The following is a 27,164-nucleotide window of genomic DNA, read 5'->3' as shown; positions in this document are numbered from 1 at the left end:
ACCCCACCACTTCCAGCCCAGTCTAGCCACTGGTCCACACAAGCTGCCCAGCCTCTGCATGGCCGCGGACTTGGGACCCAGCAACCTCGCGGGTCTGGGACCCAGCGGACTGGCCAATCCACCCTTTGCCCCCCCTGCAGCAGCCTCCAAACCCTCCAAGTCCGACCCTTCAGGGCCATCAATTGCCAGTGGGTGGCAGAATTCGCCATCACCACCCCCACTGGCAATTCATCACGTCAGACAGGTGGGTTTTGCAAGTAGTCCGAAGGTGCTACTCCCTTCCCTTTGAGACTGCCGCTCCCTCCATGCCACACTCTCTCGATTGCATGTCAGAGGATCATTTGGCACTTCTCCACCAGGAAGTTTCAGCTCTCTTGGCCAAGGGAGCTATCGAAAGGGTCCCTGCACCAGAAGTAGGTTGTGGTTGCTATTCCCGCTACTTTCTGATGCCCAAGTAGGACAAAGCCTGCGTACTATTCTAGACCTCAAGGCCCTCAACCACTTCCTTCGGAAGGAGAAGTTCAAAGTACTCACATTGGCTCAGGCTATGTCTGCCCTCTACTCTGGAGACTGAATGGTGGCATTGGACTTGCAGGACGCCTATTTCCATATTTCCATCCTGCCTGCCCACAGATGCTACCTACGGTTCACGGTAGGCCACAAGCATTTTCAGTTCACTGTGCTCCCCTTTGTCCTTTCCAGTGCCCCCCTTTGTCCTTTCCAGTGCCCCTCGGGTGTTCACGAAAGTGATGGCAGTGGTTGCAGCTCATGTGCGCAGATCAGGGGTTCTAGTCTTCCCCGTTCCTGATGACTGGCTGTTGAAGGCTGGCTCGCCCCAGGGTGTCATCTCCCACCTCCAGACTACGGTGGACCTTCTGAACTCGCTGAGGTTCACTAGAAGCGTGCCGAAGTCACACCTTACTCCCTCGCAGACATTCCAGTTCATCTGAGATGTTCTGGACACAGTGCAGTTTCGGGCCTATCCTCTCGAGCAGCGAGTTGGATATTCGGGCTATGATACCGATGTTTCAGCCTCTATCCTGGATTTTGGTGTGAATGACCCTGAGGCTGCTGGGCCTCATGTCCTCCTGCATCCTGCTTGTGGATCATGCTAAGTGGCATATGCAGGCTCTGCAGTGGGATCTGAAGTTCCAGTGGACGCAGCGTCCACTGAATCTTTCTGACTACGTCCAGATCTCGGAGGGAACTGCACATCAACTGCAGTGGTGGCTAACGAACCAGGATTGGGTCAGAGACAGATCCCTTTCCCCTCCCCAACCAAAACTAACAGTGGTGACCGATGCATCGCTCCTGGGATGGGGCGGCCATCTGGGAGAGGCAGAGATCAGAGGAGTCTGGTCTCTGGCTGAGTCCGGGCTCCATATCAACCTGTTAGAGCTCTGGGCGATACGCCTGGCACTTAAGGCATTCCTTCCCTCCCTCAAGGGGAAAGTAGTGCAGGTGTTCACAGACCATGCCACCGCCATGCGGTACTGCAACAAACAATGGCAGGGTGGAGTCGTGGACCCTATGTCAAGAGGCTTTGTTCATGGCTGGAACATCAGTGCATGACTCAGTGGGGATAGCCTTGGTTAGATCTGTTCAACACCGAAGAGACCGCGCAATGTCAGCAGTTTTGCACGTTGGAGTTTCCAAGGCGGCACTCGCTCTGCGACGCTTTTCGTCGCGAGTGGAACTGCGTCCTCCAGTACGCCTTTCCGCCTGTACCACTTCTGCTGAAGAAAATCAAGCGCGACCGTGCCAAAGTCATTCTTGTGGCACCGGACTGAGCAAAAAGAGTCTGGTACCCCAAGCTCCTGAGCTTGGCCATCGATTCTCCATCAGACTGCACCTTCGGGAGGATCTTCTGTCACAGGAACAGGGGACGGTCTTCCACCCGAACCTGTCCAGCCTCCACCGCCTGGTGTGTTGACAGCTTTTGACATTCTGCCCGAAGTCTAAAACGTCATCTTGGCAGCCAGGCATCCCTCCACTAAAACGGTATACGCCTTTGGATGGAATAAGTCTGTGGCATGGTGCACAGCAAAGGCTGTGGATCCCCTCTGCCCCTCTTTCTGAGGTTCTCTTGTTTACCCTTTCTGTAGCCCAGAAGGGCTCTGCTCCGGGCACTCTAAAAAGCTATCTTGCAGCTTTTTCTGCGTTTCTTCGGCTACCAGATCAGCCCTCCTCGTTCAAGCCCCCATTGTAAACAGAATCTTTAAGGGCATTATTCATCTATTTTCTCCATCTCCTTTCATAATGCCCCAGTGGGACTGGAATCTCATTTTAACTCATCTTATGTGTGCTCCTTTTGAGCCTCTTCACAACTGTCCTCTCATGATTCTTACCCTGAAAACGGCTTTTCTTGTTGCTCGAAGGGTGAGTGACCTTTCTTTTCAGTGCATCCTGACAAAGTGGTGCTTAGGGCCTTGATCCTTTCTAAAGTGGTTACACCATTTCACATAGGACAAGCTTTCTCTTTGTCCACCTTTTTCCCCCACCGCACCCTTCCAAGGAGATGGAGAGACTCCACTGTTCGAACCCAAAACGTGCGCTATCCTTCTACCTTGACTGCACAAAAGATTTCCGGGTGAATGATTAACTCTTTGTTGACTTTGTGGGTGCCAAAAAAGGTTGCGCTGTCCAAAAGGGTACCATCTCCCGATGGGTTGTCCTTTGTATTAAAATCTGTTACGCTTAAGCGAAAAAGAGACCTGCAGTGGGGCTGCGTGCTCATTCCACATGGGCTCTGGAAGCAACTACTGTATTGTCATGTGGAGTCCCACTTCTTGGCATCTGCCAAGCAGCAACATTAAACCCAGATCTGTTGACTGGGTGTGAGTGTTTGATTGGTTCAGATGATCCGTCCATCACCACCCTCTTTTGTACCGCTTTGTTTGCCATAAGTTGGCAGGGTATGCTCAGACGTGAGTCCCTTGCTCACTTTGCCACTGGATTCAAGCAAGCCTGGCTGAAGAAGGCTGAAATGCCAGAAACCGGCCCTAGTAAGCTTGTTTCCGGTCCAGGGAAGGCATGGCTTGGCAGTTAGGGCTGGACTGTTCCCAGGAGGCACAGGGTCAGACTGATTTGCATATGGCCATGTCTGAACTGGGGTGGCTAAGTGGGCTAAAGAACGGTGATGGATTAAACCCAGATCTGTTGACTGGGTGTGAGTGTTTGATTGGTTCAGATGCTCCGTCCATCACCACCCCCTTTTGTACAAGCAGCAACATGGACATCTTTGCACGCGTTCACCAGACATTACTGCCTGGACAGCCAAATCCTAAGGGACAGCTGTTTTGCCCATTCTGTCCTCCAGGTTTTTCTGATGTGAACTTGGTTCGTAGACCCTCCTCCGGGGTTGGTATTGCTGGGGTATCTATTCTAAGGTAAGGAATCTATAACTGTCTCTTTTAGATAAACAAGTTACTTACCTCCGGTAACGAGGTGTCTGTAAGAGACATATGTTAGTTATTGATTTCTTAACGCCCCGCCCATCCTCCCCACTCTGCAAACCAATTTCTAGGAATAGAGACTCCCTTACAGGGCCCAAGTTGTGGCTCACCAGTGGTCAGTGTTTTTCATTGCTCTGCGCTTCTGGCATGGAAAGTTGTGTCAGAATTGCGACGTTATCCCGGTGATCACGACGCTAAGGACAGACGTGGAGTCGACTGAAGCCACCTACAGACACATAGGGGTACTGCTAAAAAAAAATACTCTGGATCCAGTATGACACCGGGGGGTAATTCTAAGGCAAGGAATCTAGAACTAGCATATGTCTCTTACAGATTAATCTTTACCGAAGGATCACGGTTCGATCCCTGGCTCCGGCGGCAGGGGTATGCCCAGCACCATGTGACTCTGGGCAATAGCTCGCTCAATCTTCCCAACGGCCCCCAGTGCCGAGATTCCACTTCGGGATGAATTGTGCTCTATACAAGTACTGGATGTACATTTACTTGTTCCTCTCTGGTAAGAAAAGAAGAAACAGAAGTACATTTTAGATCTTAGGTCCTCTAAGGGTCTTTTGGCCTTTTTTGTTATTTGAACCAAGCTCCCATACACAGACTGAAAAAAAGACATTGCACCCTGTCCTCTTTGTGGAAACATTTTCACTCACTTATACTGGATATTGTTTTGAGCTTCTACATCACAAAACTATTTTGTTATTTTTCTTTTAAAGTGGTAGAGTAGGTTAGCAACGTTAAGTTTACGAAGGCAATTATTTCAAGGGAAGGAAATTGCTGGGAAACCTAGAATGATGTGCACATTATTCAAAATAGATATATGTTGAGTAAGATGTACTTGTAAATTCAATGCTTTCACTGTTTACACTAGTGATGAAGCTTCTCAATTGCTTTAATTCTGGCAAAAGTTTAAAACAGTGCATCAGTAATAACCAAAATGAGTCAGAAAACATACATTTACTATTCAAGGCTAAGCATTGCAGGTTTTGGAATCCTAAAATACCGTCCACATCTTCTTGAAATAGAGTTAAAGGAACTCCTAAAAAAGCGATTAGCGCTCTTTAGGCTTCACCGTGATAGTAGCTTAGTTTAGGCTCAGTCTGTGTATATATGGGTTAAAAAGCTTTACCTGCATTTTGCCTATTTTTGGTGTATTTGCAAACTGCTCTTTTGTTGACTGCTTTGCATTTCAGCTGCTGCTGGTGTTAGAGGCCTGTTTTTTTGTATTCGTAGGGACTGTTTGGTCGAAAAAAAGAGGAACTTATTCAACCCTCCCAGATCCCACTGCAATATAATGACTTAAAGGTTGCCTTAGACAAAGAGAAGGCTCGTACTGCAGAACTGGAGGAAGCTTTGCAAAAAACCCGTATTGAGCTCCGTTCAGCCAGGGAGGAGGGTAGGTGCCATCTTCCAGAGCTCTGACACATTTAAAAGCTGCTGAGTCTTGGGACCTAATACTGCAATTTTTCTGTATGTATATTTTTTTTATTAGCTTCTCACCACAAAGTGTCAGACCATCTCCCACTGCCCTCCACTCCAGCCACTGCCAGACAGCAGGTCATTATGTCTGCAATTGTCAGGTCGCCGGAGCATCAGCCCAATGCGATCGGTCTCCTAGCTCCAACCTCCATTCGTAGAAAAGATGCATCTTCCACAGAAGGTAGGTTGCGCTGTGGCCCAAGTTATTGATGCATTTGTTCTATTGGGAGATTTTCTGTTTTTGCATATTAAAATGTGTTGGAGTCTTAAGCATTATATTAAGCCTTACCGACTAGGCTAAATGAAGGAACATTAATTTTGGTATTGTCACTACTAATTTCATCCTGATGCATTTATTGTCTGTTGTGCAATTGCTTCTAGTCGTGATGCAGCTCAAACAGCTCTATGGGTTTGTGCATGGGAAATGGTCTCTCTTCATACCATGCAACTGATAGAGATCGCAGGTCACCCGACCAACAATTTTACCATATACCTTTCGGGCCCATAATCTTTAATTCACCATATACATTAATCAGGTGACCTTACAACTCTACTACCAGTAACCCTGATTCCTTCCTATTTATTTCTAGTGTACCCGACTTACCAATCCACCGTTACGGGTACCTATGACCACAATGGATCAGGGAGCTAGCTGTAAAAGAAAGGCAGGCAAAATACAATACCGACTTTTATTTCTTCTGTATTCATCAAATACCCACAGACTACTAGGAAGTTTTAAGGATTTTATCTAGATTTCAGATTCGGAGAGCATCAAGTTTACAGTCAAAAGGCAATCGATAATCAAGATAACGAAAAGCACATAACCATATAGGAAAAATATTAGGGCAACCATTTATGAGTTATTAGAGGGTAAGAACATGAAAAATATGCTAAGCAGATTTCAGGAATGGAATTCGAGAATGGATAACTATAATGGGCAATTTTATGCACGTACTAGGAATTTATTACTGGGAAATACTACAAAGGTTAACTAAGTTTGGAAAAATCCCATGTATCTATAGGTAGGGGAAAAAATTGGAACACGCTAAGTTCTAGCAACTTTACTTCAATCAGTTTGAAAAGGAGAAAATGATAAACCACATCTAAATGTCATGAACAGTATGGAGAGAAGTCAATAAAGGGAGGGTAACATAGGAACATGCTAGAATAATAGCAATAACATATGTGCTTTCATTCAGTAGCTTTGCAAAAAGCATGGAAAATCAATTATGCGCAAAGGTATGTCTTTATTAAAGCAAAGACAGAAAAATAGAAAGGTGCAGTATAGAGTTTTCAGCACTATATATATTTACCTAGAATGGTGTGAAGACCAACCCTGGCCAGGGATCAGTCAAGGACAGGAAATACCCCAAGGAAGGACAGTCATCAATGGGTCAGCAGGTGCTGAATGGACACCCCAGGACAGGACAGGAAAACCAGATTAGGATCAGGACAGGACCACCAAGGAACGACCAGCACCCGCAGTTTGGAAGCAACGCCTGCGCACCACCCTCTCTGCAGCTATCAGTCAGAACCCCGATTGGGTTAGCGAATTCCCCAGCAAAGTGCTCCGCCAGCACTTAAGGTTCAGTAAAACCTCCAGAGTCTATGGTATATTTCGGACAGAGTGCTCCGCAGCACCTCTGTATCAGTCACCTATTGAGTGCGTTGGGTCAGTGACAGGTCAGCTATTCAGACAAGTCGGACAAATTCTCTAGCTAAACCTTGGCTAGTTATACTGTTTTTGGGTCCGTGTACCACCCCCCAAATGTTGCAAGTGTCAGAATCCCCAATTCCGATTGGTCCCCAAGTAGGCTAGGTCAACACACCAATCAGAACAAACTTCTACAAGCCTAAATTAACATTTTCTGGGACCGCCTAGTAATTTTGGGGTTCTCACGGAAAGTTTGACAGAATACAATAGAAAATAACAATTGTATCGAGTTAGGAACGGTTTAGCTCCATCCCTCTGGGTCAGAGGTTGTGTTCACAGGAGCATCTTGACTGTGGCTGCCAGCTGGCTGAGTTCCACTGCTCAAGGTTGCCTTCTCCCTGGCTGCGCGACATGCGCAGTAGGGACTTTTCAAGATGGTTCACGTCTCACTCAGACCCCCAATATCGCGGTACATGAAAAGTAAGCGAAAACAAATTAAAACATAGAAATAAATGATTCACTGTATACCGTGATTAGCTACTCTATACCCCTTACTTTATAATATACTATTGCGTGTATGATTAGTGCAAACAGAAAATAACACGAAAGCATCTGCGCAAGCTTCACCACGTTAAGACACAGACAGCCATCTTGGAAGCAAGTACGCAGGCGCAAGGATTCCCACCAGAACTGCAACTACGTCACATCACGTGAGTGTGACTAACGCATGCGCAGAAGAAAACCCTCCAAGCAGCGGCCATTTTAGGAACAAGGGTTATAGAGTTAGTAAAACACATAGGCAAGCGTCGCTAGGACACCCCAAGTGTAAATAAAAGGGATATTAGTAAGACGTACAGGTTGAGTTACATTATTATATGTTATTCGAGGTTCATGAATTCAAGCAAGTCGCGTAATATGCAAAATCTTGCTTCATCAATCCCCTCTTTGATGATATTTACTATCATCACAAACTAATGGAATCAGATGCCAACTTTTCTCACACTTTGTTCATCTCAATCTCTTCCAGCATTCGATTACATTTCTCTTTCACATCTTTGTTAGGGTGAGAATTTTTCACCCTTTTGTAAATCTGATTATTCAGTTCTTCAAATTCTAGTTCATCCACACTCCTTTTCACACCTCTCTTATTTACAGTGTATCTTTTGGTGTGTTTGCGGCATTTGCAACAGACAAATATAAGGAATATGATGACACCTATTATGGCAAACAACAAACCTCTACCTAATTGGGCAAACCAATGTCCTACAGCAGAGAGACCATCAGTGAGTCTTTTCCAGGCACTGTCAACCTCCAGTGGGTTAAGTTCTTTTTCCAAATTTGTAATGTTCCTCACATACCTTTGAATTCCTACGCTTTTATCAGGTATGTAAGTGCAACAATGTTGCGTTTTCAATATTCTGCAGACTCCGCCCTCGTTTGCTAATAAGGTGTCAAGCGCAAGTCTGTTCTGTAAAACCATTGATCTGATCGCAACCATTTCGGTATTGACCATCAGGAAACCCCCAGCAGTGTCGATAGATAACCGATCTACTACTGTAGACAATTTGCAAAGTTTGTTCGAGTTTAGAACCACTCCCACTGCAGGTATTATTGCGCTAAAAATATCTCCTACAATCTCTCCAGCAGTTTCTCTTCTATTGCGTACTAATGGCTTAGTCTCTTTATTGCTTCCAGTGATTTTTCCCACATGGTATATCTTTGGGAAGACAATACCAAAGTAGCAACTCCCGTACCAATGGTCGGGCAATTTGAAGTAAGCCTTGTTCCCACAAATAAAATAGATTCCAGGAAACACAGGTTCTGTCCCATCTTTGAAACCCCAACCCCCAATTACCTTGTAATTATGTTCGCACTCACTGGAACCGATGAAAACATTGTTATAATAACTAGACATTTCCCTTTTAAGATAGAGTTTCCTCTTTTTCTCGAAGTCAAGGAGCATAGCAGCAGTAGCTCCACTATCTGAGGTACTCTCTATATTTTCGGCCCATTTAGGAACTTTATGGTTCCTGTCTTTGGCTTTCTTTTGAAAACTCTCTCTTCTTTTCTCTACCATGTCCAGAAACTCCTTTTCCTTTTCATGTAGAGAACAGGTCAGGTTATTTTTATGTGCATCATCTATGTTAATCTTTCCTACTGTTAGAAAATAATCACTCATGAACTTAGCTACGTTTCTAGTTGTCTTTACAGGGTTTAAAGTTCTTTGAACAGGAAGTTCAGAAAAAGTCACGTCTCTGATAGAGATACTGTAGGGGTCCTTTTTTGTAAAATAAGCTAGTCAGTATACTACAGGAAATTCCATATGTTAAGGGCAAGTGATGATAGGTCACGCCTTCAGCTACAGAAGTAGGTAGCTTCATGCAGACATAACAGTCGTCTATTTCCATGGTCTCTACATAATGCAATAATAGGTTTGCGAAAACGTTTAAATTAGTCTTGTTCTTAATCTTATTGAAGTGTAATGCTTCCTCATCTGGTGCTTCTAAAGTTAACTGTCTCCGTTTCAGGCTCAGGGGTTTGTCCAAGGTGTCTATTCTTCGTGGTGCATTCTTAGTATGTGTTTCTACAGTGTCGTCAGGTAAGTTATTATTCGGGTACAAATTTGGGGTTTTACTCATCAGGGAAGGAAGGGTTACAGTTAGTCCTATCCAAAGGATCAGTACTATTGCTACACTACATAAACATACTTGGCAGCATGTTTTACAACTACGTCTAGGTCTTCCATTCACACTTGAATCAGACATTTTCGCTCAGAAGAAGTTTTCAACCCCTCTTTGTAACTTTGCACAGGTAGCTTACACTGAGCAACTTCAGGTTGGTTCTTCTTCTTCAGCAGACTGATCAGCAATCTGTTCTTCGTCACTGTCGTCAGTTATATCAAGATCCTCAAATTCCTCCAATATCAGATAAGTCCATTTAGGACCTTGGTATTTTTCGTTTAGTCTTTTTATTCGATCACTTCTTCTTTTGGAGCTTTCTCCAGCCTGTTCTGCTATACGAGAACTTCTCCTTCTTTCCTCAAGTTTTTCTTCTACTGTTTTTATTCTCAGTCTCAGTCTTTTAATATATCTTGGTTTGATATTTTTCTTTTTCTTGAGTCTTTTAGCTGGCACTGTGATTTGGCTTTCTTCTAATGCTCTTTTATTTTCACTGGTTCGTGGCACTTCTGCTTCTGTTTCTTCCCTTCCTGTCTGACTTGTTCCAGGTCTTACTTCTTTTTCTTCTGCCTGGTTACTAAGCTGGCCTTGTTCAGATGTATTTTGGTTTTGTTTTTCGAGTGTCTCTATTTCTGTGTCCTGAACACGTTCTTCTAGTTCTGTCTGATCCTGTTCAAGCACTTCGATCCCTTGATTTTCTTCTGCTTGAACCTTTTCACTAGTTCTGGACTGTCCCTTTTCAACTTCAGGAGTTTGTGGAGGTGTATCAATCACTTGCTCTGTCCCTGTCTGACCTTCCTCGTTTTCAGATTTCACATTGATTTCGATAATCTGATAGTCTTCGCCTGTGCCTGTCTCTTCCTCTCTATCCCACTCTCTGTCTGCTTGTGTTCGACTTCTTGTTCTGATGGGGTCGTCAGTCAGGTCGATTATGGGTATCCACTCATCTCGACTGGTGCTCGGTTGTTCGTCGTCAGCTACTTCAGGACCATCATCTGGAGACCCCTCAGCTGGACAACCTTCAGCGTCAGTTTTCTTTTTTTTTTTATTTAAATTTGTTTTTATTGTTGCAGTAAGGTATTTCAGTACAGAATAGACAGTCCGCCGACGTGGCCTCAACATTCAGCCACGAACAGCTATGTGTGCAACGTTTTCTTGCTATATAGGACTGGTACACATAAACATGACTTCGGTGAATCAGTGCATTATAATCATGTAAAGGCTCCTGCAGGCTGAGAGGTGATGGGACGGTATCGCCATAGGGGCGATGAATAAGATCAGATGGGTACTTTCATGCCGTAACAGCGCCGAATCTGGATCTGTACTGTGCACATTACAGTGTTACCAGTGAACAGGGGGGTAACGGAACTGTGGGAGGGAAGCATGTAGGCGCTAGCAGGGTCTAAGTAGGGAGATAATGGCGGCGGGTGTCGAGGGGGGGGGGGGGAGAAACCCATGGCTGGCCGGACATGCGAGAGGTTGCCTAGGACGTGGGGGGTTATCTGGGTCCGACTCTGGGGTGGCTCACTTCAGGTCAAGGCTACCGGTCTTCTCGGGTGGGGGGAGGGGAAGGGTCAGGCGAGTCTCCAGCTTGCGTGGACTGGCGGAATCTGTGAAGGAGCATGGCCCATTCCATGGAGATGGGAAGTTTGCGCGCGCCCTTGGCTTCTTCTTCCCTTAAAGCATCTTCCTCCGCTGCCGCCCATTTGCTAACCGCCCCTTTCCATTGTGCTATGGGGGGACCCTCTGGGGATCGCCAGCGCATGGTTATACATCTATTGGCTAGTAGGAGCGCTAAAGACACGAAGTGCCTATGCACAGGTTCACGCTTAGAGATGTGGAGGATGCCTAATGCACTGGACTCCCAGGTGGCTAGTGTAGTGAGACCCGTGAGTTCCAGTAGTGTGTTGTGCACCCCCTGCCAGAAAGGTTGGAGATCGGGACAGTCCCAAAACATGTGACGGAAGTTCGCAGCTGGGGAACAGCATCTGGGGCACAAGAATGGCGTGGAGGGGTAGAACTTCTGCAATCGCGCTGGGGTGAGATATGCCCTGTGTAATATGTAATATTGAATATTTTTGAAGCGGGCGTTCCTAGAGACGCGTTTAGGGGCCTCAAGAGCTTTAGTCCACTCCGAGTCGTGCAGAACACGGCCTATGTCCTCTTCCCAAGTGGTACGTAGGGTCGTCAGGGGGGTGTATGAGAGTTCCCGGATGGATTTATATAGCCATGTGACCAGGTGGCGACCCACCCCCATATGTAGGATAGTATGTATTACTGGATGCGTGTCTGGCTCGCCATTTTGGAGATTGAAATGGGGTCGGTATCCGTCGAGCAGTTGCCTATACCTGAGGAATTGGCCTGGGGGGAGCCCGGATTCTGCGACCAGGCGGTCCAGCGGTTTCAACTGACCCTCCTCGAAGATTGATTCTAGATCTGTGATGCCACAGCGGGACCAGTCGGCGAGTAGTGGGGCCGCAAAGTAGGAATCCTGCTTGGGGCCGCCTATTAGCGGCAGCAGCGGGGAGTATGGGGGTCTAGCGGGGGACAGCCGGTGTATCCGCAGCATACATCGGCGCGCTATCGTCACCTGGAGGGGGTAAGTGCGCTGTGGCTTGGTGCACGGAAGGAGCAGACGGGTAAGTTCCGGAGTCGTGATTCTACCAGTAGGAGTAACCGTCTCCTGAGGGTAACGGTCCGCTGTCCAGTAGGACAGCCACTGGAGCTGTGCTGCGAGGAAATATGCCTCGAAGGATGGAGCTCCGAGTCCCCCCTGTGTTGTGGGGAGTTGTAGAGTTTTCAGGGCGACTCTGTGGCGGCCTGCTCCCCAGATGAGAGTTCCTAAGAGGGAATCAACGTCGCGAAAGAAGGATCTGGGTGGTATCACCGGCAGGTTCGTGAAATGGTAGAGGAGCCGGGGGAGCATCACCATTTTAGCAAGGGCTATCCGTCCAATCGGGGCCAGTGGTAATTTATTCCAGAAGGCTACCGTCGGGCGCAAACTCTCGAGTACCTTGCGGTGGTTGCCTTCAAAGATGTCCGTCGGAGAATGGTATAAGCGGACGCCGAGGTATCGGGGAGCTTCCGTGGACCATGAAAGCCTATGTGGTCCAAGGTCGATGTCTCGGGGGGGTAGGTCCGGGTGTAGGGGGTAAACCGTGGACTTGTCCCAGTTGACTTGTAGACCCGAGGCAGTTGCAAAGTCCGCCAATGTGGCCCCTATGGGGGTTAGGTCCATTTCAATGTCTCGGACATATATGAGGAGATCATCCGCGTACATGGACACACAATGGGTCCCGTCTGCAAGCGGTACTCCCCAGTCCACACCCTCCCGACGCAGCCGAACCGCCAGCGGCTCGACTGCTAGCGCGAACAAGAGGGGCAACCTTGTCTTGTGCCTCGTCGGACTGCAAACGCCGGTGAGATACGTTTCCCGATACGTACTCGAGTAGTGAGGTCGGTGTATAGGAGGCGGGTATATGCCATGAGCGTCGGGCCGAGATTAAGTCGCCGCAGGACCGAAAATAGGTAGGGCCAGGTGAGGGTGTCAAACGCCTTCTCCAGGTCCATAATGAGGCAGGCAACGCGGGGAAATCTGTCGCGTACCTGATCTTGGATATGGAAGACTCGGCGGAGGTTCTGGGAGGTATTCCTCCCGGGGACGAAGCCGCATTGGTCGGGGTGGACCAGCGGGCGTATGACCTGTGCATAACGATCAGCTAGGATCTTCCCCAGGATCTTACAATCAGCCGACAGGAGTGTGATAGGCCGGTATGACCCCATGAGAAGCGGATCTCTGTGGGGCTTAAGAAAGGTGACAATCACGGATTCCCGCAGCGACTGGGGCAGTTTCCCCAAGTGGAGTGACGCCCCGAACACCCGTGACAGACGGGGAACCACCAGGGGAGAGAATGTTGCGTAGTATTCTAGTGGGAAGCCGTCCAGTCCCGGTGCTTTATTTCGGGACATGGCGCGTATCGCTTGGGTGATGTCAGAGGGAATTATCTTGGCGTCGAGCGTGCGCTTGTCGGAATCCGATATCGTGGGCAGCGTCAGAGGGTCTAAGAACTGATCCGCGGTAAACGGGGTACAGCATGCCGGGGCTTCGTACACTCGTGTATAATGGCGTTGGAATGCTAGGAGAATCTCAGCTTGTGATTGCACCAGTACACCCTCCGGGTTGAGAATGTCCGTGATCGGCTTGATTTCGGTGTCCTGCTTCGCCATCCAGGCCAGAAGCGCCCCGGTTTTGTCTCTGTCTTTGTGCACCCGAGAGGCGTATGCCCTGAAATTATACTTACGGAGGTCAGCGCAGGCAGTTTGATATTCCGTTTTGGCCTCTGCCGTAAGTACGGCGTGTTCCTCCGAGTCGTCAGGCCGTTTGGTGAGAGCAGCTAGAGCTTGTTCCGTCGTTAAGAGCGACCGTTCTAAGGTGCGGCGGACCCCCACTATCTGTTTGATGCATTCTCCCCTTGCCACCACTTTATATGCGTCCCACTCCACTAGTATCGATGACGTCGTGTTCTCATTGTGTATAAAGTAGTCGCGTATGCTGGTTTTGTGCGCGTCCCTGAAGACCGGGTCCGTTAGGCAGTCTCTGGGGAGGCGCCAGGTGGGGACCGGTGGATGCGGGGGGCGCCAGGTAAGCCGTATTATGTGGGCATCATGATCTGAGAGGATCCGTCCCAGGTAATCTGTAGACGTAACCTTAGGGAGGATCGGAGCAGAGCAGAGGAAACGGTCTAGGCGGACCCGAAGGTTGTGTGGAATCGAGTGGAAGGAGTAGATGCGAGCCAGTGGGTGTAGGTGTCGCCATGCATCAGTGAGCGCCCAGTGTGTGGTCCATGCCTTGAAGAGGGCCGCCTGCCGGGGGGCCGGGGAGTGCGTGGGGGGAGGATGTGAGCGGTCCAGCGAGGGGTCTAGTGTGCAGTTAAAGTCGCCTCCCAGCACCCATGGGACTGTGGTGAACCGGGCCAGGACGCCCGTAAGGTGATCCCAGAACCGGTCCTGATCCGTATTAGGGGCGTATATGCTGCCAAGAAGTACCCCTTGCCCATCAAGAATTCCCTCCAGAAGCGCGTATCTGCCCTCTCTATCTACTATTCGCCGGAGCGCCCGGAAGGGAGTACCAGGTCTCACCCAAATTAATGCGCCGCGTGCGAACGCTGAATATTGCGTGGCGCAGATGGTCCCTCGCCATTTGGCTTGTAGGCGAATGAGTTCAGTAGCGTTAATGTGCGTCTCTTGTAAGAACGTTATGTTGGCCGCCATGCGCCGTATGTAGGAGTATACAGAGTAGCGCTTGCTGGGCGTGTGTAGGCCCCGTACATTTAGTGTAAGGATACTAACGTCAGAGTGGGGGACAGCCATTTCTAGGGTGACGTGTTTGGGGGAGGGGCACCTCTACAGTTCCCGTGTGCCGCCCATGTGTGCGTGTCGTATATGTTCCTGCGCGCCAAGCTTCCTTAAACGTGGGGGGGGGACTGGGGAGGTGAACAGCAACTAGAACTTCGGGTGGGTAACCGTCCCAATACTGAGGATACGTCACTGGGGGTGGCATATCCAAACTAGTGTCCCACTAGGGGAAAAAAGTCAATAGAAGTTTGCGGGGGTGGCAGCATGTGTCGTTGCTGGGCCTGTGCCCGGGTCGGGCTCTAGTAGGAGAAGTATCTATCGCTCGCTGGCGCTTACATTTATCTGGTAGAGTAGTCTAGGCTTCTAGACGTCGCGCATCATCACAGGCATTCAAGAAAAGGATATGTCAGGTGACAGTTCAGTTGTTCACGAGGAAGTGACAGGTTGGCTGGTTAGGGCAGCGTCCAGTGTGTGTGCCACAACAAGGGGGGAGGAGATCGGGCCAAATCCCGACATAGTTCCATCGCTGTCCCGATCTTTCTCTGGGGTGAATAGGTGTGGCTGACCTTCCAAGTCCGAAGCCGGGGGTGACGAATGTAGTTCAGTGACCGCCCGCAGGGCGTCTCGTCGTTCCTGCATGATTTGGGTGAGATCGGGTGAGCCCGCTGGGGAGGACGTCTGGCTCTTAGGGTGGCCAGATCGCTCATGGTTAGCGCCACGTTTCCTGGGCCGTCTGTAGTCAGTATTGCGCGCCTTCCGGGGTCCGGGCTTAGGGATCAGCAGGCAATGAAATTCGGTCCAGTCCTGTGCGTCTGCCGCCGTGTCGAAGAAGAGGGCTTTCCCTTTGTGGATCACCTTGAGGCGGGCAGGGAACAGCAGGGAATATTGAAGATCGTTTGCGTGGAGGCGCCTCTTGACTTCTAGAAACGTGGATCGACGCTGTTGAACCTCCCTGGCATAGTCTGGGAACACCATAACGTGTTGGTCCTCCACCTGTAGGGGGCCCGCCGCCCGGGCCGCACGAAGCACTGCATCCCGGTCTCGGAAGTGCAGAAACTTGGCCAGCATGGGCCGCGGGGGAAGACCAGGTTTGGGCGCCCGGGCCGGGACCCTGTGTGCCCTCTCGATGGAGAAGTATGGCGACCGGTCACAGTCCGGGGTGAACGATTTAGTCCAGGATTCCATGTAGGTCAGAGGGTCCGAATTTTCAATCCCCTCCGGTAGGCCCAGGACGCGAATGTTGCAGCGTCTCGAGCGCCCCTCCAAATCCACTGTGCGTTCCTCCAGGGTCGCCACGCGGCGTAGGATCTCCTGCATGTCTGCTGCCTGCGATTGCACCGTTGGTTGCAATTCAGTCACGACCCGCTCACCTTCCTTCACTCTATTCGCTAGTTACGGTGTTCATCTCGGATTAGGCTAATGTCTGTTGCCAGGGTGCCCAATCTCTCCTCCATCGAGAGGCGAGACATTTCTATTGCTGCCAGCACCTGGTCCAGCTTCGTTGATAGCGTAGGGTCGGCTTGCGACGTATTGGACTGTGTCCATGCCCTCGTCTGGGGGGGGGGGGCATCTTCTCGACAGCCGTTTCCGGGACTGTCGTCCCCTGGGTGCTCCTCGGCTTCCCCATGGGTGCTGTTGAGGGGAAGAGGGGGGGGGGGGTGTCCCCTCGGTCGTCGCGTGTCCTGCGGGTGGTAGGTCGTCGCCACGTGGTATCGGTGGGTGAGTGGTCCGCCACTCCGGTTCCTCCGGGTCCAAGGCGAGGCTCGTTTCACCCCGGGGGGCCACCACCAAGGGCGTCAAGGGTGGTAAGCGGTTTCCGGGGTCGGTGGATTCGACCGTGTGGGGGTCTCTGCACTCCACGGGGCGGGGGCCAGTGCCCGCGTTGACCGGCAGGGCAAGGTCGGGTGGCGTGGGCTAGGGGAGGCGCTGACAATGTCTTCAATGCAAGTGGAATGCTCTCGTCCCCAGAGCGGGACTCGTGGCTGTTCCCGGTGTCAGGCCTGCACAGGCGCCATGTCAAGGTCAGGCACTCGGATTCACTGGGCAGTTCGTACATGTGAGTGCGACCTGGGTGTTCTGGTCGGGTGGCAGCGTGCTCTGTGGCTGTCCTCGTGGGTGGACGTGAAAAGGGGCCACCGGGGTGTCGACTTGAGATCCTCGGGGAGCAGGAGGGGAAATGGCAGCACAGCACTCACCGATGGCAGTGGCGGGTTCTCCGAAGCGCTCAGCTCCGTGTGAGTGGCGGCCCTCCTGTAGTCCGCGATGGCAAGCTGTCAGGGTTTGAGGGCTGATTCAGGCTTCTGGCAGGGAAACAGCTCCGAGGCGTCGGAGCCCCGGGGTGGCGGCAGCCATCTTGGGAGCCGGGGCCCCGGGGTGAAAGAGGGCTCCGTTCGGTGTTTTTGCCCTCGCAGGGGTGGCTCCCGGTCGTCGGCTGGTCGAGCTCTCTGGGGCCGTTGTGCAGGGATCCAGCGCCTGGGGGTTCAAGGGTCCGAGGCTGAGGCGCCGCAGTCAGGATCTCCGGGGGTGGGGCGGGAGAGACCACCATTCACCGCCCACAATGAGGGCGTCGGACACCTGGGATGGTCTGCTCCGCATCGGTGGCGTGCACGCCGGCCTCTCGTGGTTAGCGGTGACAGGCCGTCCGGGTTCGGGAGCCGATCAGGCGTCTGGTGGGTGTCCAGCCTCTATGCATCGGAGCCCCGGGGCGGCGGCCGCCATCTTGCGTGTCAGGGCTCCGGAGTGTAGAGAGGCGCCACGCAACAAGCCCCTCCGTGGGCCAACGTCGTCCCTCTTGCAGGTTCCTCTGTGGCCGCTGCTGGTCGCGTCGTCCGGTACCGCTGTCCAGGGAGTCGGGTCTCGGCGGCTCACAGATCCGCAGGTTCAGGTAGCGCCCGCCATTTTCCAGGGTCAGCGTCCCTCGGACCCGGCAGGGTACAGCTCGGCTAGTGTTGTCCGCCCGTTGTAATTGCTGATCACTCGGGGGGTGCCCCAGTGTGCGGGGGCATCCCGAGCGTTGATGCGGGCAGGTTGAGGCTCCCAGCGATCACGGGAACTGGGCAAGATGCTAGCCCGATCGCGGAGCCTCAGCAAGACACAGCCGCCATCGTGGCTTGCTAAGCCACGCCCCCCTTCAGCGTCAGTTTTCTCGTCTGGAATCACCTTCTGTGTATGGCTGGCATGGATCCACTTTGGAACGCCGGCACACTTCACCGCTGTCGTGGTCACCAGAATCACCTGGCGTTTCTTTCCCCACCTCGGTGCAAGGCAACTTAAACGAGTATGTTTCTTGAGTACAACCCAGTCGCCAGGAACCAATTTGTGGACTGGGGTTGTTGGATTGGCGACGGCGTCTTCCCCAATCTGGCGAGAGCTAGAACGCACTTGGTCACCCAGTTGCTTGCAGTACTCCAGTACTAAATCATCAGAAATGCTTAACAGTTTGTATCCTGGTACCCATGCCTGTCTCATTACTCTTCCCATCAGGATTTCATGAGGGCTCAGGCCTGTTTTTCGGTCTGGAATACTTCTGAGTCCCATCAGAACAAGAGGTAAAGCACTTATCCAGTTCATGCCGGTAGATTCACACATTTTTCCTAATCTCGATTTTATAGTGCCATTTATTTGTTCCACCACTCCAGAAGCCTCTGGACGATACGCACAGTGCAATTTTTGTGTGATCTTGAATGCTTTACAGAGCTGATCGATTACTTCATTCTGAAAATGTTTTCCTCTATCTGATTCAATTGTGACTGGGACCCCAAACCTAGGTATTAATTCTCGTAGTAACAATTTGGCTACAGTTATGGCGTCATTCTTTTTGGCAGGGTAGGCTTCCACCCATTTTGAAAACAGGCAGACAATGACAAGGACATATCTCATTCCCTCTCAACGAGGCAGTGTGATGAAGTCAATCTGCACTCTTACAAAGGGACCTCCTGATTTTCCAATTTTTCTCAATTCGACTACTGTTCTTTTCCCAGCGCTGAACTGCTGACATGTCAAGCACCTCTGGCAGAGTGACTCTGCTACCTTCCTGAACTTCGGATTATACCATGTTTGTTGGAAAACCAGAACCATGGCATCCCTACCAGTGTGTGAATCTCCATGTATTAGTCTGGCCATAGAAGCAAGCAGATGTCTAGGCAACACAGGCATACCATTTGGGCCCACAATGACACCATCCTCAGTTCTCTGTCGACAACCAAGTTTCCTCCATTTTTCCTTTTCCTTTGATGGCACAGCATGCTGCCAATCTCTCAACTCTTCCCAGGTAGGCACTTCCTCAAAAACATAAGTTGGCAGCTGTTTCCAGGTCCCCCCAATTTGATATTTACAGACATACGATTTCTGGCACAATGTTGGGCCACTTCATCAGCAAATCGATTTCCTAAGGTCACAGGATCAGTGCCAGTTTTGTGAGCAGCACATTTGACCACTGCCAATTCTTTTGGTAATTGGATTGCCTCCAGTAAATCTTGTACAACTTTTCCATTTCTAATGGGAGTACCTGAAGAAGTCAGAAACTCCCTCTGTAGCCACAATTGGCCGAAGTCATGCACAACCCCATAACAGTATTGACTGTCAGTATATACTGTTATTCTTTTGTTCTTCCCAATTTTACAGGCCCTTGTCAAGGCAATCAATTCGGCTACTTGTGCAGACTTTACTCCATATAGACAAGATGCTTCTTCAATGCGGTTTAGTGAGACTACAGCATAAGCAGCACTTAGGCCTACAAGTTCGTGTCTCATACATGAGCCATCCACGAACAGTTCCTCATCTTCCACAGGCAAAGGCACCTCCTTAATGTCTGGGCGTGGTTTAGTACTGAATTCTGTCAGATCAATGCAGTCATGCTCATCCTCTCCTTTGTCTTCTGCAATCATTGAGTCAGGGAGCAGGGTAGCTGGATTCAAAATATTGCATCGAGTAATGACTACATTTGCAGCACCCACGAGAATCCTCTCGTATTTAGTCAGCCGACTAGGGGTGAGATACTGGGTTTTAGTTCTGGTCAGTAAAATTACAACGGCATGTAAACTTGTAGATTTGTAGAGCGCGAATTGTTGCCCGGAGGCGTCCAAGCGCTAGGATAACCAGGGCCTACTGAGGACAAGGAGGGAAGACAAGACAGTAAGAGGATGCAAACAAAAAGGTCTTTAATTGCTTGCGGAACTCAGTGAGGTTAGGGTTAGCTCTAATGTGGAACATACACAGTTACAGGATGTCCCATAACAATGGATTCACTCTGTTCTAGACTCGTGCAAGTTGCAGCTACGGCTTTCAGACATCCAGGTAATCCAGCAGCCACTGGATCCAAAGTGGCAGAAAAATATGCCACTGGACGTCTAGTCAAACCATGCTCCTGAGTTAAGACTGACAGTGCACAATTATCTCGTGTGTCACAGAATAATGCAAACTCCTTGGAATAGTCAGGCATTCCTAGAGCCGGGGCTGTACACAGACATTCTCGTAATTTAGTAAATGCGGTCAAACTTTCATCATCCCATTCCACTGGGTCCTTTGCTCCTTTCTTTGTCATCTTTATTAAAGGCTTTGCCAGGACTGCAAATCCCACAATCCATTGTCTGCAGTAACCTACCACCCCAAGGAACATTCTGACTTCTTTCTGAGTTCGGGGTAACTGCATGTTCCGAATTATTCTGACTCTTTCTGAGGTAACCTTTCTGATGCCCTTTTCTATCTGGTGCCCCAGATATTTCACTGACTTTGCACAGAACTGCAATTTGTCAGGGGATACTTTATGTCCTCTTTCGCCTAGGTGAATCAGTAGGGCAATGGTGTCATTAACACAGTCTTTCTGACTTTTAGACGCCACCAAGAGGTCGTCTATATATTGCACCAAAACAGATTTTCCAGGTAAAACTAAGGATTCAAGGCACTTTTTCAGAATCTGATTAAAGATCGAGGGGCTTTCTGTGTACCCTTGAGGGACACGATTCCAAACGAACACGTGACTGTCGAAAGCAAATGAGAAAAGAAATTTGCTGTCGTGATGCAATGGGATTGAAAAGAATGCGTGACACAAATCAATCACGGTGAACCTCTCAGCATCCCAGGGAATATGATACAGGATTACTGCTGGGTTCGGGACAATAGGACAACAAGGAACAACAATCTTGTTTACCTTTCTCAGGTCTTGCACTACCCTGTACTTGCCACTAGGTTTCTTGATTCCAATTATGGATGAGTTACATGGGCTACTCATCACTTCTTGTATGATGTTTGCTTCTAGCAATCTTTTTATTTCAATGGCAACTCCTGCTCTCACTTCTGCACTCATTTTGTAAGGCTTGGTATTGGGGTAAACTGCATTTTCTTTCATAGCTATTTGGATTGGGTCTACATTTGCCATTAATCCTACATCCTTTCCAGTAAAGTCCCATACCTCTGGTTTCACTGTCTTTTGGAGTTCTTCAGGTAAGTCTTGTATAGTCATTTGTTTAATTTCTGAGTCAGGTTTGATTAACATTAATTTGTATATGCCATCCTCGTCTGGGGTTTGAATTTCGACGCCCTTTGGTGTGCAAAAGATGGTACAGTTCATTTTGCACAACAAATCACGTCCCAGTAAGTTTACTGGACTGGTATCACAAACTACAAATCTATGCATTTCTTTGAAATTCCCTATGGTGATCTCCATGGGCTCAGTGACTGGGGTACTAATCAATTGAATAGACACACCCACTACTTGGATTGCTTCTCCCGAGAGGGGTAGGTTTGGAACCTCTGCTGTTCTCACAGTAGAGCGGGTAGCACCAGTGTCCAACAGAAAGGTGACATCATTTCCGTCAACCTTTCCTTCAATGTATGGCCCTGACTGGTCTACTGGCAAGGAGGCGCCAAGCACGCACTCCTCGTCCTCCCCTCTCAGGCACCGTCGGTATTGATCGTCACAGAAAAAGGTGTCATTCAACAGAAACTGCGAAGTTGCTGCATTTCTATTCTCATTCCCTCCCCATATCTCTATGTCATCACCCTGCGGTGATTTTCCCTTATAATTTGGTTTTGGCGCTCGGGGCAATTGACTTGCCTTGACTTGCCTTTACCTGATGCTGGGTCTTTCTTGGTTTTTCATTCTGCGTCTGTGGAGTTAAATCAGGGGTTTGGGTATTATCATGCTGTAAATATGGACACTCGTCTGTCCAGTGCCCGATTTCTCCGCACTGGTGGCAGGGAAATTTCTTTTTAGCTTCTTCTCTGCTCATTTTTACTTTGGGCTTCCCTCCACCCCCAGAGCTTTGATTTTGGGTATTCTTATTCATTTTATTCAATTGCTTTTCCTGTTGTTCTGCCAACTTCACCTGTGCCCACATAACCTTCTCCTTTAGAGCCTTTCGCTTGTCTGCCATCTCATCCTCGCAATACTTTGCATATCGCAAGACCTCATCCATTTTCTTAGACTGCCAACAGATTTTATTGTCTTTGATCCATTGACAAATTTCGGGTCTTAAACCATTTACAAACCTGTAAATGAAGTGGGTCATGTCCTTCATCTCGATGTTATCTATACCACTGTAGGTTTTAAACACTTGTAACAGTCTCTCATAAAAGGAGTGTACAGTTTCGTCCCTTTCCTGCGTGGTTCTATCTATCTTGGTCCAATCAGTTTCCTTCGCAGGCACCTTTTGCTTCAGGTGTAACATTACTTGTTCATTTTTTTTCATCACCTCATCAGAAGGAGCTCCTGTTTTAGAGTCCCTCGGGTATTCCTCACTAGGCCAACCAATGGCAACCTTGCATTCGGTCCATAAATCCACAGGAACCACTATATCGTAAAAACCATCCAGGTCTTTCCATAGGCATTTTTGCACCTTTACAAATCTTTCCACCTGCCTGTACCAGTCCACAGGCTTCTCTCTCAGTTTTGGAAAGTCATTGGTAAAGGACACAATATCCTGTCTGGACCAGGGAACGTGCACATATTTTCCACCTGGCACTTCGCGCATAGGGTATAACTGCTCTGGTTTGTCAGCTTCCTTTAGAACGAATTCAGGAGTCGTCTGTTTGGATCTAGCCTCATCTTTCTTCTTGGCCCATCTGGCTTTACATCTTTCTACATCTCCCCATTTTTGCAGCACTGTCAATAATTCTTTGACCTGTGCCTTTTTCCCTGACAGATTCAAGTTTTCCAAATCTTTGTCCGAGAAATCTGCTCTGTACGGTTTTTGCAAAGGTTTTGATTTTGAAATATCTATTCCCATACTAGCTGCAGTGTCTGTTAGTTTCTCATGGAGCACTCTGGCATTCCGGGTAAGACTCTTGACTATAAACAGCAGCTCTTCTTCAGAATAGGTATTTAATCTATCCAAACCTACGTTTCCTGCCATCAGTTCTTCTATTTCTACTCTGTTTGTAGATATCTAAAGGTTTCGTCTGAGGAGCTTGTTTTTCTAATTCGCCACTCCATCTTTCAATTTCTTCAGGAGTCACTAACGTGACACTCTTAGTACCCGAAGTCGATTCCATTTGAATCTCTCTCGTATTGAAAAGATTATGCCTTTTCTGTAATCTTTTCCCTGCATCCCTAATGGGCAGATCCATTAGCGAGACCTCAGACTCGCATTCACTTGTCTGGTCATCCACTATCAAGGGCTCTGGTCTCGGTTGTGCTATAACTGGGGTAATAACTGGAGTTTTTGGACTCCCCTGTCGGTCCCCATACAACGGAACCACTGGCCCAATAGTTACCGGGATTGTCAATGCTTCAGGACTTGTATTTAATTGGGAAATTTTCTGAATTATCTCAGTTCTCTGTTGAGCTAGAGCTTCTCGCTCTCTTTCCTGTAGTAGTCTATCCAGGCTTATTTCAGGTACTATTTGCGGAGTCAATGTTGGGGCAGTTGGGTGCGTCATACTAGGCCCTTCACCATAATTGGGTTTCGGGAACAAGCTTCCTGTGCTTAAGGATCTGGGTTCTTCCGTATATGGAGGTCTTGAGAACGGATTCCCTGTATTTGGGGGTCTTGCCTGACCTTCATAGGGTGGTCTGGGACTGAAATCTCTTCCTCCTGAGTATCTTGACTCCCCACTAAATGGTAGTCTTGAACAGGTATCTCTAGCACCTATGGGTCCTAGGCCTTCATTATAAGCAGGCATTTGGCAACTGTCTCTTGGGTTTACAGATCTATTCCCTTCCTGACACGGAGGTTGTTGGGAAGTATTCCCTACACTAGAGGGTCTATTTCTTTCATTATAAGGAGGCGGACTTCTCATAAACAGGTCATCTAATAATTCATCATCCGACTCCCCAATGGGCACCCAATGTTTGCACTTTTCTGTTTTCTTCTCCCCCGCCGGAGGACCACCCATTGGCATCATTGGAAACAGCCCTTCTACAATCATATTCTGTCTCCACTGTTTCATCTTTTTGTCTCGGGTCTCTTGTTTCAGTTTCGGATACCATTTTGTTAAACCTTTATCCATGCGGGGCTTGTCTCTCTCAAAAGCCTCAATCTCCCATTCCTCTAGTGCTTCGTACTGCGTTAATCTAAGTCTGGGATGTAAATCATTCATTCGGGTTCTCAAATTAAATAGAATCCTGCCATTAAATGTACCTTCTAACGGAAAAGCCAAAATTCCGTCATCCTTGGTGTGTTCCGCCCAGTTTTCCAACCATACACACGAGTGGTACCCTTTATCAAACATCATGAAAGATGCGGGAGTATTCGGTGGCGGAATGACAACACCTTCTCGAGTTCTAATAGGCTTGTCTTTCTTGAAATAATTCTTCACTTTGTTTACAAGAGACAATTTTCTCTTATTTCCGTACATTATGCTAGTGTTATGACCTTTAAACTGATCTTTCTTGAACCCTAACTGTCTTGGATCAGGTCTAGTATGCGGTCTATACGTGTGCCACATACGATTACTGCGAGCGACTTTGTTTACAAAATCACTTCCAATCTAAGTGCGTCTTTTATTTTCGTGCAACCAATAAAGTGCACGGTTTCAAATAATCTCGACCAATGGGTGCGCGGCCTTTTCGCGAGACAGTTCTCACGCTACGGCACTCACCCCTCCTTTACAATTTCAGCTCCGCTACACACCCGCTGTTTCGACCAATCCCAGCGCGGCACAGAGTGACGTCAGAGCAGCTCCGCAACTGACTCCCTCCTTTACAAGGTAACGGAAACTTGATTTCTCTTTTAAAGTGCAAGTGCTTTAGTTATTTAACAACATAAACACAAAAGTGTCTAGACAGTAAAGATTTGTTTCACTGCAAGTAAACTTCTTCCATTTACCTTTAACACACTACGGATAGATCTCTTCTGCCTACCCTTCACTCAAGCATTAGGGAACCTGCTACTTCTTTGACTCATCCACTTCTTTTCGGGATATATACAGAGCCCAAAGTTTCACCAGCGACCCCCTTTTGCTATCACCCAAGCTCCGACGAACCTGCTACTCCTTCCGGTGTGACCCTCACTAGGTTTATATCACAATAGAAGTTTTGCCAGCGAACTCGTTGCTATCATTTATTCAATTATTCATTCAGAAAACCCTAATCAGTGCTTCCAGTTCTGCCTAACCTGCACCAATTTTCCTTGGGCCAGTGACCTCAAAGCGCAGTGGATTCTCTTCACCACTCGCTATTCAATTCCCCGGGGATTCCCAACAAACATAAAACACTTACTAACGAGTGAGTAAATACATATATCAGTATATCAATAAGAAAAACAGTTTTGAAACGTTTCATAATTTTTCAAAGCAAAGCATTTCACGTGAGTGATCAATTCACAGAAATGTTTACCTTTTTAGCAGCAATATTTTTCTCGATTAGCAGCAATAAATTTTAGCAGCATCCAACTTATCTAGCTTAACTAGTCCTACCTAACTTTAACTAGTCCCTAACCATTACCTCTGCTACCAGAAAATTACTGATAGAGATCGCAGGTCACCCGACCAACAATTTTACCATATACGTTTCGGGCCCATAAACTTCAATTCACCATATACATTAATCAGGTGACCTTACAACTCTACTACCAGTAACCCTGATTCCTTCCTATTTATTTTTAGTGTACCCGACTTACCAATCCACCGTTACGGGTACCTATGACCACAATGGATCAGGGAGCTAGCTGTAAAAGAAAGGCAGGCAAAATACAATACCGACTTTTATTTCTTCTGTATTCATCAAATAACCACAGACTACTGGGAAGTTTTAAGGATTTTTTCTAGATTTCAGATTCGGAGAGCATCAAGTTTACAGTCAAAAGGCAATCGATAATCAAGATAACGAAAAGCACATAACCATATAGGAAAAATATCAGGGCAACCATTTATGAGTTATTAGAGGGTAAGAACATGAAAAATATGCTAAGCAGATTTCAGGAATGGAATTCGAGAATGGATAACTATAATGGGCAATTTTATGCACGTACTAGGAATTTATTACTGGGAAATACTACAAAGGTTAACTAAGTTTGGAAAAATCCCATGTATCTATAGGTAGGGGAAAAAAATGGAACACGCTAAGTTCTAGCAACTTTACTTCAATCAGTTTGAAAAGGAGAAAATTATGAACCACATCTAAATGTCATGAACAATATGGAGGGAAGTGCATAATGGGAGGGTAACATAGGAACATGCTAGAATAATAGCAATAACATATGTGCTTTCATTCAGTAGCTTTGCAAAAAGCATGGGAAATCAATTATGCGCAAAGGTATGTCTTTATTAAAGCAAAGACAGAAAAATAGAAAGGTGCAGTATAGAGTTCTCAGCACTATATATATTTACCTAGAATGGTGTGAAGACCAACCCTGGCCACGGATCAGTCAAGGACAGGAAATACCCCAAGGAAGGACAGTCATCAATGGGACAGCAGGTGCAGAATGGACACCCTAGGACAGGACAGGAAAACCAGATTAGGATCAGGACAGGACCACCAAGGAACGACCAGCACCCGCAGTTTGGAAGCAACGCCTGCGCTCCACCCTCTCTGCAGCTATCAGTCAGAACCCCGATTGGGTTAGCGAATTCCCCAGCAAAGTGCTCCGCCAGCACTTAAGGTTCAGTAAAACCTCCAGAGTCTATGGTATATTTCGGACAGAGTGCTCCGCAGCACCTCTGTATCAGTCACCTATTGAGTGCGTTGGGTCAGTGACAGGTCAACTATTCAGACAAGTCGGACAAATTCTCTAGCTAAACCTAGGCTAGTTATACTGTTTTCGGGTCCGTGTACCCCCCCCCCCCCCCCCCCCAAATGTTGCAAGTGTCAGAATCCCCAATTTCGATTGGTCCCCAAGTAGGCTAGGTCAACACACCAATCAGAACAAACTTCTACAAGCCTAAATTAACATTTTCTGGGACCGCCTAGTAATTTTGGGGTTCTCACGGAAAGTTTGACAGAATACAATAGAAAATAACAATTGTATCGAGTTAGGAACGGTTTAGCTCCATCCCTCTGGGTCAGAGGTTGTGTTCACAGGAGCATCTTGACTGTGGCTGCCAGCTGGCTGAGTTCCACTGCTCAATGTTGCCTTCTCCCTGGCTGCACGACAT

General features: G+C 48.2%; 1 protein-coding gene across 4 annotated transcripts in view; it reads left to right on the top strand.

Moving 5' to 3' along the window:
- The window catches only part of CIT (citron rho-interacting serine/threonine kinase), a 1,315,032-nt gene that overhangs the window by 850,598 nt on the left and 437,270 nt on the right, over positions 1-27,164 (top strand). For all 4 annotated transcript variants that reach the window (XM_078667654.1, XM_078667653.1, XM_078667652.1 and 1 more), the window contains exons 31-32: positions 4,701-4,863; positions 4,960-5,127. In XM_078667654.1, the coding sequence (XP_078523780.1) occupies positions 4,701-4,863; positions 4,960-5,127 (331 nt within the window). The remainder of the gene's footprint in view (positions 1-4,700; positions 4,864-4,959; positions 5,128-27,164) is intronic.

The sequence above is a fragment of the Lissotriton helveticus genome, chromosome 11, assembly GCF_964261635.1.
Source record: "Lissotriton helveticus chromosome 11, aLisHel1.1, whole genome shotgun sequence".
Taxonomy (NCBI): domain Eukaryota; kingdom Metazoa; phylum Chordata; class Amphibia; order Caudata; family Salamandridae; genus Lissotriton; species Lissotriton helveticus.
This window is presented reverse-complemented; position numbering and strand designations above follow the sequence as displayed.